Source organism: Pagrus major, chromosome 10, assembly GCF_040436345.1.
Source record: "Pagrus major chromosome 10, Pma_NU_1.0".
NCBI classification, from domain to species: Eukaryota; Metazoa; Chordata; class Actinopteri; order Spariformes; family Sparidae; genus Pagrus; species Pagrus major.
In genome coordinates, this window is record NC_133224.1 from 2670148 (window position 1) to 2680539 (window position 10392).

The following is a 10392-nucleotide window of genomic DNA, read 5'->3' on the forward strand; positions in this document are numbered from 1 at the left end:
GAGCATGTTGCTTAGTTTAGCGTGTTAGCATGCTAGTGTCTTTTCTGCTGGACACATTTTAATGTAAGTCCTTCCAGTAGTTGTTGACGTGTTTCAGTCTGGACAAATATAGCAAACATTTCCATGATGCTAGCACGGAAACATCGGTGTTAGCTAGAAGCAAACTAGGTGACATTTACAGTCGACAACAGACACCAAACTGTACTTTAAAATGTCGAAAAACAAAAGAAAAGTAGTTTAACTTACAACCTGTGCTTGGAAACAGGTTTAAAAGTGACATTTGTAAAGTACAGGAGGGAGAATATCACCAACCGCTGCTCTTTGGCTATCCTTCCCTGTAGCTAGCTACCGTTAGCTCAGGCAATAGACTCGTCTTAATTTGGTAAAAGAGAAACACTTTCATTCAGACCGTGTGTGGTTGTATTTTTCTGTGTAGTCTCTGGACAAAAATAACACAAATTTACATGTTGCTAGCATGGCTGAAAACATAAATGTTAGCTAGAAGCGAACAAGGTGACATAACACAAACGGACAAAAGACAGAACAATACTTTAAAACTGGAAACAAACTCAAGTTGTTTAACACACCATCTCGCCCGACATAGGTTTTAATGGTGTAATTTGTAAAATACATCCAGAATTAAAGGTATCTCCAAAAATAAAGGTCGCTGCATATCACCAACTGCTGCTTTTTGCTAGCTATCCTTTGCTGTAGCTAGCTAGTGTTAGCCCATGGCTCAGTTAGCTATGGAAACAATGTGTTAACGAGGCAGTTTGTTTGCTAAAAGAGAGAAACTTCAATTCAGAAAGTGTCTTTTCTCTCGACATGTTCATTTATTACACTTAAAACTGCTGTAAATCTCCCAGCGGACAGTGCAGGCTAGCTGGTTAGCATGCTAACTTAAGTAGATACTGCGACATGAGACATCAAACACTTGTTTTTCTCTTTCAAACTAAAATTGTGGTCAAATCTTACAAATCGTTGCTTTAAATTAAACAAAATAACGAATGTATCCTGTTGCGTGCTGCAAAAACAGGTGACCTCTGACCTTCAGTACAGTTCCTCCTCCTCGTCTTCTGTCCAGACATCAAGTTAATGAACACTCGTCTGAGCTCGTTCGGGTCCAAAGATGAACCACTCATCAAGAAGAGAGAGTCTCTGTTGTGAGGAAATCTACTCTGCTGGTGAAATGTTTGGGAAAATGAGCCTGGATGCAAGAACACACACACACACACACACACACACACACACACACACACACACACACACACACACAGTAGAATCAGGTTTGTGTGTCGGTGTTGCCTGGTGAATAATTGCCTCTCTACAAAGCAATCAGAGCAACACAACCACAAACAGACCAGAGTCTTATTCTAAAATCCCTCCATTTAAAGACAGACACACACACACACACACACACACACACACACACACACACACACACACACACACACACACACACACACACACACACACTGCATACTAATCCTGACTGTTGTGTGAGAGCGTTTACACCTGGAAACTAAATGCGGCCTTACATCCACACATACAAGTGTTGTGTTGCTCTATCTGGATTTTCCTCTTAAAAAAGAAGATTTTGTATTTCAGCTGTATTTTAAAATAAACTTAAACTTTCAGATCCTTTACTTAAGTACTTGTAAATATAAAAGTATGTTGTTAAAAAAGGGAAATGTACTTAAATTAAAAGAACTCAATGCAGAACTTCACTTTATTGGAGACCTGAAGATCCAAAAAGTTTTTCTTTCAAATGTTAGTGTGTGAAGTGAAAACGTGTGTAGAGAGGAAGGTAAAAACCAAACTGAGTGTGTGGAAAGCACCTGAAATCTGAAGGTCGGGAAGTTTTAACACTCACATGAAACTGAAGCCAGTAAAAGCTTCAATTAAAGAGTTCATCATCATGAAAACAGTAGGTTGGTTTTATTTTTAATAAAAACAATCAGACATATTTTTACTCTCAACAGATTTATTTGGCAGTTAGTCACACAAACATTCCCAACAGGATTAAAAACGTTAGGTATTTATGTACATTTTGGTCCTTTATTATAATGTATAGTACAAATAAAAAGTCCCTTTAACCCTTTAGAGGAAATGGACCGCAGGCCGTTTATAGACTGATCAAGGTTCAGTCCACTTCTGAGAGGATTTCCTCAAATTATGAGTTCATTCTGGGGGAAAGCCAACACTGATGCTGCTGGAGAAAACCCACAACATCCACTAAGCTGCAGTTAAAGTTAACTGTCTGTTGGACTTCCTAGAGTCTTGTGTTACTACTCTGACGACTTTAGCCCCGTGTTTAGTTGTTTTTCTGGGGATAACCCCACAAAGTCGGGGCTAAGTCGCTGGCAAGACCTCGGCTAAAGTCGGGGTTAGCGCCCGAGCCTGAGGCTAACTGCAGTGTGAAAAGCACTTTTAAAGACTCAAATTATGTTTTGTTGTTCTGTAATTACCCTCTAAAAGTCTTATAATGAACTTAACAGGACTCATTTCTTTACTTTGATCTGAACAAGGGAGATGCGATGACATTAAACACATCACATATCATTTACTGTCTTTTACTTTTTGTTGAACAGGTGAAAAAACAGGAACATATAAGGAAGAAAAGCTCACAATTTAAAAGTGCAGCATCATTTTTGCTGTGGACAATATGAAATATGAATATCCAGGAGGAATATACAGTAAATGTTATTAAGTTAAGTTTTCTGGCAATTTACAAAATAATCGTTCAAAAGGAAATTATAAACAAAACAACGTTCTAACTATTTTCCAGGGCTTTCAACCACATCTCATAGTCTTCCTCAGTGGATGATACTTGTGTAGTGTATATTTTACTGGACTTTGGACCTTGAATCCAAACTCCAACAACTTACTGGCTTTTTGCTTATTAAATTTTCTCCATATTGAGAAAATTCGATCCGTTGAGGAAGGTGCAGAAGATGATGCAGTTGAAAGTTCTGGCAAAAACAACTAATAAGTAGACCTCGGGTAAAGATTTATTTACGGTTACCAAGGTCAATAATGTACTTTATAATTCACAATCATCATAAAAATCTCAAACAAGCAAAAATATATGTAAAATGGTTTGTTGGGGGTCACAAAAGAACATTTTAGCTTTTTTAATCACATGAAAGTACATTTTTAAAAGTCTAAATATTTGGCTAGTTTCCACTCTGACCAGCTGGAGGTCTTGTTGGCCTGGTGCTGTTTACGTGGAGTGGAACTTCCCTTTAAGGTGTTTAATTCAGGCGGGACATTAACGGTGTGCACATTGTTTTTAAAGGTGAGGTTTCTGAGACATTATTGCACAAACGCATCCACAGTCATTGCATAGATGTTGTTGTAAGGCCTGAGGTACAGTCACACAAGCAAACACACATTCATACGTTAACAACAGTAAGTCTGAAAGGAGTAAATTCACAAACACTATCACAGGAAATATTTAAGGCAGATTAGGCTTCGGATACAGTGCAAAGAGCGCAAGAACATTGAGCCGGTGGACAAAATAACAACACAATTTTACACCATGATGCAACTCTGCTCAACTCATGATGCTTTCAAGTTCACCACAGAGTTGAATCAAAACCTCTTTGACCCTGAGTTCACAAAGGTCTGTCTGTTACGTTGGAAGGTGTTTCTGTTATTTTGTCCACTAAATGGCAAACTTTTGGTCTTAATAAGAAGGAAAAAACATAAAAAGATAGCACAATTATTCAGTATTTTCATCTAAACTGAATCCAACTCCTAGGTGTTTTCAATCTAGGATGACAGTAGGCAAAAACTTTGAGTTGTAGAATAAATAGCAACATAACTTTTGTCTTATTATGAAGCTATCTGACAAAATTAACATTAGCTGTCTATCAACTGGAATGTAACTGGAGTGTCAAAGGAGTAAACTGAGAAGCACCGACCACTGTGGGTGGTGGCTTAATTTGACTTAATTAAAAATGTATATGAGGTGGTGTTTGAAGTTTATATTTAAAAGGGGGATTATATACTATTGATATTACATTGTTAGATAGGAAAGAATAGAAATAAACACTTAAAAAATTGGCGTCTGAGTAAATGTTGCCAGAAAGATCAGTTATAGGCAACCGCTCTTTACCAAGGAACAAGGCAACAGTCAGTAGACAGCAACATTTTCGGCTTATTAGAAATTCTTCTGGATTGCAAGAGGTAGCCTGTAAACAAGAATTTTTTTGTGCCTACAGGCTGCTGAGTGTCATGTAAACCAGACAGTCAATAAACAGCAAAACTTTGGCTAGTGATGCTTGAAAGATAGACTACAATTAACCACCAATGAACAAGTCATCATCGTCGGCGTATAAAGACATTTTTTGGTTTGTCAAAAATATTGGTCTCTACAGATTGCAGAGGATCTTGTCACGTAAACTAGACAAGGAAATCACCAGAACTGAACCAAGCATGTGCTGCTGAAACTAAATCTTTGGCTTGCAAGTTAACCTTACATGTAGACATCCATCAATCAATCTTTAATCAATCTTTCTTACATGTAGCAAGCTGGTGCAGCATTGCTGTGAGTGTTTGATGTGCAAGACAGTTAAAACACTCAAACTTTGGCTAAGTGTTGCCTGAAAGATTGCCTACAACCATCCACACTTCATCAACGAACAAGGCGACATCGTCCACAAACTGCAACCTTTTTTGGCTTGACCCAAACTGTTGGTCTCAACAGGCACGCTGGTGTTTTTCAAGCTGCCGTGCTTATAAAGCGTTTGATAGAAAAGACTGAATAAACACTAAAACTTTGGCTACTTATGCAATGTTGGCAGAAACACTGGCTACAACCAGCCTGTCTAACAACGAAAAAGGCATCATCATCGATGTATAGCAACATTTTTTGGTTCGTCCAAATTATTGCTTTCTAGCGGTTGCTGTGCTTATTGTTATATACACCAGAGAGGTGACTGTGACCAGTCTATAGGTGGTCTTCACTTTTACACATTATTTTACACAAACTACTGGATCCGAATACTGACAACTGATCTGATTCTTACAATTTAATGCAATGTGATGAGATCAGCTGCCGTTTGTTACCTAGAGAAGACACAAAAACAATCGTAGAGTGGTTTTACTATGACATGCACAAATAATCTTTGGCCAAGAACAAACATCGACTTGCAGAGAAGAGCCAAGTTTCATTTTTGCCTTGTGAATGTGAAGTGAATAACTTCTGGCACTAATCAGCTCCAGCTGAATATGATCTGCTCCTGGCAACATTTGTCATATCAACCTGGTCAGAAAATATTCAATAGGAGTCCAAGTATTTTATAAACCTGGACCTAGATCCTAAACAGTACTGTTTTAAGGAAGCCAACTCTAGCTGGTGCTGAATGTTGGATCCTAACCTGCCTCTGTGGACTGAGAAGCTGTTTTCCTGCAGTGGTGTTGAGGCACTTTTAGTCGCTTTGAGTTCCTGACTGCAGTGGCTGAGGATTTTTAAAAGTTCAAAGAAAGGCTTAGTGCCTCACAGAGGATTAGATGGATTACTCCCCAACACACTGAGACAGAGGAAAGAAACGGAGGGGTACATATATGTGTGTGTCTCTGTTAAACAGGTCAGAAGTCACAAGTACTGTTTGTCTGTGAATGTATATATGGACCAGAAAGAGAGATAATTATTGAGAATGAAATATAGTTTCATGAGTTCAACATAATGAACATCCTCTTCAAAACTTTCCAAGACTGTCTTTCTTTTTTTTTTTACACAGTTGGAAAGTGATGAAATTCCATCTTTTCTAAGCGTTTGCAGACCTGTCAGAGGTCTGTCACAACCCAGGAAACCTATTCAATATCCAAAATAATTAATTTCTCCTTAAACTATCCAATTCTCTGTTTCTGTAGCGAACACAAAAGGTTTTCTGGAGCTTTGCTGGAAATCCCTCCCAAACACACAAACTCCCCTCTGTCATAAATAATTACCCTCCTAACTTACGATCCCAAATTTTACATCCATCCCAACATTTCTAATCCAAAAAATTCCAAAACTTTTCCCACAATTGCGTCCATTTCTCCCAAATCATTTTCCAAAACCACTTATGTGCACCTTCCATGTGGCCATTTTGGGTTGTTGTTGTGTCAACTGTCCTCCAGCCAGGAGGGGGCGTCCACATTGGGGTTGTTGAGGTGGTTGCTGGCCTGCCGGATGTTTTGCTCCAGGAAGCTGTGACATGATAGACTGTGAGCGGCGACGGCGCTGTGGAGCAGCCACAGCTGGTTGTGGAGGACTTTGACCTGGAAATGAAATTGTAAACTGTGATATTTAGGCCCGAGCATCAAACATCAGTAACGAGATATCTTCATGGCTCTCACCCTGTTCTCCTCCAGCATCTTGACTTTGACAGACAGGTCGTCTCTGATGTTCTGGTACCGCTCCCTCTGGCCCTGAAAGTCTTTCTGGGCCCGCTCCAGTTTGGGCACGGTGACGGCGTCCCGAGGTCCCAGGTTCAGCTCCTCCATGTCGACTCGGTACGCATCATACTCGATCCTGGAAGTTAAAGAAGTTTTCTGATCGTCAACACTGTGGAGCATTTTTGTGGTCGGGTGTCATAACTGAAATGGACGTCAGATTTGATGACTAATGATTTGATGGACCTGGTAGCAGCTCCACTGATCAAACAGCAGAATTTATTGGCAAAACTTTAAGGACTTGAAGTCTCTGTTGACTGTAAAATGTTGAAATAATGAAAATGATCTTTGTTGTGACTGGCTGACCTCCCAGCTGACAGGAAACAGGAAGTGTGTTTTCCACGCACCTGGCAGCCTCGTACTTCTTGGCGTTGAGCATGGTGTCCTCGATGGTTTTGTTGACCAGAGTGTTCATGTCGGCCGTGAAGGTAATAATGGCCTCCGACAGAGTTTTTCCACTCTTAGACAGAAACTTCTGAGCCTCTGCATTCAGACCAAACTCCACCTGACAGAGACCAAACGAGAGAGCACCACCGTTTTATGTGCAAGTACGTCCTGGATCTTGGACAAACAACACACAGAACTGAGTAAAAGCAGAAATTTGTGAAGTTTGTGAAGACGATCTCCAAACTAAAATTAAGAACCAAGCCATAGCTACAGTTGCTAAGCTCTGATTGGCCAGTCTCAGTTTGGGGGAGGGTCTTAGCAAACAGTCAGTAGCAGCAGTGACAGTACAGCCGAGACTCACATGCAGCGTTGGTGTTTTGAGGCTGAGCTCGCTGAAGGCGTCCCCCAGGGTCTTCTGGGTTTCTGTGAACTGAGCCAGCTGAGTGGCCAGCGTCTGAGCCAGCTTGGTCATGTTCTCGTAGCGCTGTCGGTCGTCTTTGAGCAGCTCGAGGCGAGGCTCCAGGTCCAGATCCACCGTACGAGATCCACGACCGAGCTTCTCTGACAGAGCCTGCCTGGTGCACTGCAGGGAGAGAGAGAGTGCTGCTATTGATCGGACTGATCGTTTTTGATTATATCATCTAATTAACAACAATTAAAATGAAAACCAGTCTCACTTTGTAGGTGGTGATGCTCCACTTGCGGACTCTCTCTATCTTCTCACTGGCTGCGTTCTTGTTGCTGCCTTGAACAACCACAGGTCCACTTGCTGGTTTCTGTGGTGTCATGGGAAGGTCTGGAGCTGGGGTCAAAGGTCAGTGGAGGGTTACCACGACGACATAAATTCAAATGTAGTGTACAAATACAAATACATTTTTGGTATTAATGTATTACGTATTCAGATTCACACAAATAAAGTGAAAGTTAGCTTCACGTTCAGTTTTAAAGCACCTTCACTACTTTACCTTTACTCTGCCCCGTTTCCGTGGTGACCTCCGGCGTGGCCTCAGCCGGACAGGAAGTGACACTGTTGCTGACGTGGTTGCGGTTGCTGTTTTCTTCCTGTAAAGAAATAAAAGCATATAAACTTGTCAGATCTTTTGTTTGTCCCATTTACGAGATTAAGTGATCGTAAGAGTCCAGTTCAGGTTTTTCGCGGCTCTGTTTTGGATCTGAAGCCCTCTACAGAACCTGTGACGTCTCCACGAAAGAGCTTGACAGTAGCAGGCTGGATAAGCTGGTTCTGATTGCAGGTTCAAATCCAGCTCTCCTTCACTCGTCTGCTGCTGCCAAGAAGCACTTAAACAAGTGATGTGGATCACAAACAACTTTTAAGAAGTTGAGATTTCCGGACGAGCTTCAGGGGCTTTCTAGACACATTTTTCCAAGTTGTAATTTCAAATTTCCAACAGTCCTTGAATGCAGCACGTGCCTAAATACCACTAACCGACAGTAAAGAGGTCAAAGGTCAGGAGTCAAAGCACCGTGAAAACACTCGGACGGATCGCCGTGGGAAACGGAGCTTACGGGGGCCAATCAGAACCCGGATCAAAAGGTTGTGAGGTTGCCACGGAGATGATGGCTCCCTGTTGTGATTGGCGGCAGGTAGAGAGGTCGGAGGTCACCGGAACACTCAAGACAGGAAGCAGCCACCTGACGCAGACGAGCCGTAACGACACACACACACCGACACACACGGATACGACTGTCGTCCTCCATTAAGTGAGACTACAGCCAGGAGACGTCAACAGGTGTGTGTGTGCGTGCGTGTGTGCGTGCGTTACATCCCCCTCTCTGTCACTCTTCCTCAATGTTTTCATTTTGTTTTCTAGGAAGTGAACACACACACACACACACACACACACACACGCAGACACACACACCTGTGGAGGGCTCACCGGACCGGAGGAATTTGGCTCAAAGTTGTTGTGTCGCATTAAAGAGACAGCGAGGCATGTAGTGACGCAAAGCAGACACACACACACACACACACACACACACACACACACACGCACACACACACACACACACACACACACACACATACACACAGTATCCACCTTTGCCCTCTCCAAAGGTTAGGGAAGCTGGTGTGTGACAGGAAGGCTGCTGGTTTGTTCACTGAGCTCATAAAAAGGACAATCTGCTTTATAAACACTGATTTATTTGTTGATTTTGCGTCTGTAAATGAGTTCAGTGTCAGTTTTTGAAGTTTGCTTCAGATGAAACCAAACCTGAAGTCCAGAAGAGGAGGAGGTCTGATCCTCTCCTGCACTGAAGCGATGTTCGGCTGCCTGAACTACTTCTGTTGGACGATAAATTGTCCCAGAAAAATGATATTCTCCTTTTAAAGACCACTTTCTGTCTCTGATATGATGAAATAAAATACTCACTCAGTCATTATCAAACTTTATGTTCTCTGTGTTTATGCTCTTAATCTGAAGGCTGACTGGACTAAACCTTCTGTCCTCTTTATTGCTGCTCTGCACGCAGGTGAGTCACCTGATGACATCACCGCTCCTGTTACCTGCCGTCACTCGATCACCTTTCTACTAAAACAATGGGCGTCTTATCAGACAAACACTGCAGCGTCCGTTTCATCTGCGTGTGTCACACCGGTTCTCTATTGTTGTCGTGACAACAGCTGATAACATTGTCGAGGCTGTTAGCTCGCCGCCGCTCTTTCTCTTTTATTTAGCCGGTTACGTAATGTGTGTTTGTGTGAGGAGTCCCTGTAAAGGACAAATAAATCAAACGTCTGTTTTATAATAAACTGATAACGCGCTCGGTCAGTCGATGACGCGGACACGCAGCAGGAACAAGGAGCTTGTAATGCTACACGGCTAACTGCTGGTTAGCTGCACCGACTGAATGAACACTGTTTTGTACTTCCTGAAGTTTAAATGAGGTTCAGTTTGAAAGATTTTGTACGTTAAGTAGTGAAAATCAAACACCTGGTGCTTTATAAGCAGATAATTACAGAGCTTCAATTAGAGCTGCAGCTAATGATTATTTTAATGATCAATTAATCTGCCATTTACGTCAGAAATGACAAAGAGAAGCAGCACATCCTCACATTTAAGAGGCTGAAACAGACGATGTTTCACATTTCTGCTTGAAAAATGACTCAAACTATAAAGTTATTATCAGAAAAGTTGAGGATTGATAACACATCGTTGCAGCTCTAGTTAAAATCGTGAGATTGTATTTCCTGGTCACACAGCTGACAGTAATAATCAGCATGTTTCTGTCTGCAGCTGATGAAGCAGCCACATCAGATGAACAGTAACTGGTCGTCTCACCGTGGGCGGAGTCTCCTCCTCTGTGACGTCTCCTCTCTGCCCCGCCCCCTCCATCCTCTGGCTCCGCCCTCAGCTCTTCTTCTACTTCCTGCGATGGAGAAAAACAGGAAACATCAATGTACAACTTTTCTCTGTGTTTTCATGTGAGATCATAGAGAGAAGTAGAGTTCAGGTGTTCAGCTGCTGCAAGGATCAACAGAGATCAAGTGACGACATCATTTATGTTTCTTGATTCATTAGATTTGTGTCGTTTATATGT

General features: G+C 41.7%; 1 protein-coding gene across 1 annotated transcript; it reads right to left on the reverse strand.

Annotated features, from left to right (window-relative positions):
- Positions 1-1966: 1966 nt before the first annotated feature.
- LOC141004118 (arfaptin-1-like) lies at positions 1967-10157 on the reverse strand. Its single transcript, XM_073475614.1, has 7 exons — positions 10134-10157; positions 7797-7893; positions 7509-7633; positions 7193-7414; positions 6792-6949; positions 6349-6523; positions 1967-6270 (listed from the first exon to the last, which is right to left on the reverse strand). The coding sequence occupies exons 3-7, from the start codon at positions 7617-7619 to the stop codon at positions 6115-6117; spliced, it is 822 nt and encodes a 273-aa protein (XP_073331715.1). The 5' UTR covers positions 7620-7633; positions 7797-7893; positions 10134-10157; the 3' UTR covers positions 1967-6114.
- Positions 10158-10392: the final 235 nt, after the last annotated feature.

Bases quoted from the DNA above. Each gene is read 5' to 3' on its own strand.
- LOC141004118 (XM_073475614.1), bottom strand. From the start codon at position 7,619: ATGACACCACAGAAACCAGCAAGTGGACCTGTGGTTGTTCAAGGCAGC. The intron at 7,415-7,508 runs GTGAGACTGGTT...CTCTCCCTGCAG, and splicing joins GGAGCATCACCACCTACAAA to TGCACCAGGCAGGCTCTGTC. The intron at 6,271-6,348 runs GTGAGAGCCATG...TTTCATTTCCAG, and splicing joins AGATGCTGGAGGAGAACAGG to GTCAAAGTCCTCCACAACCA.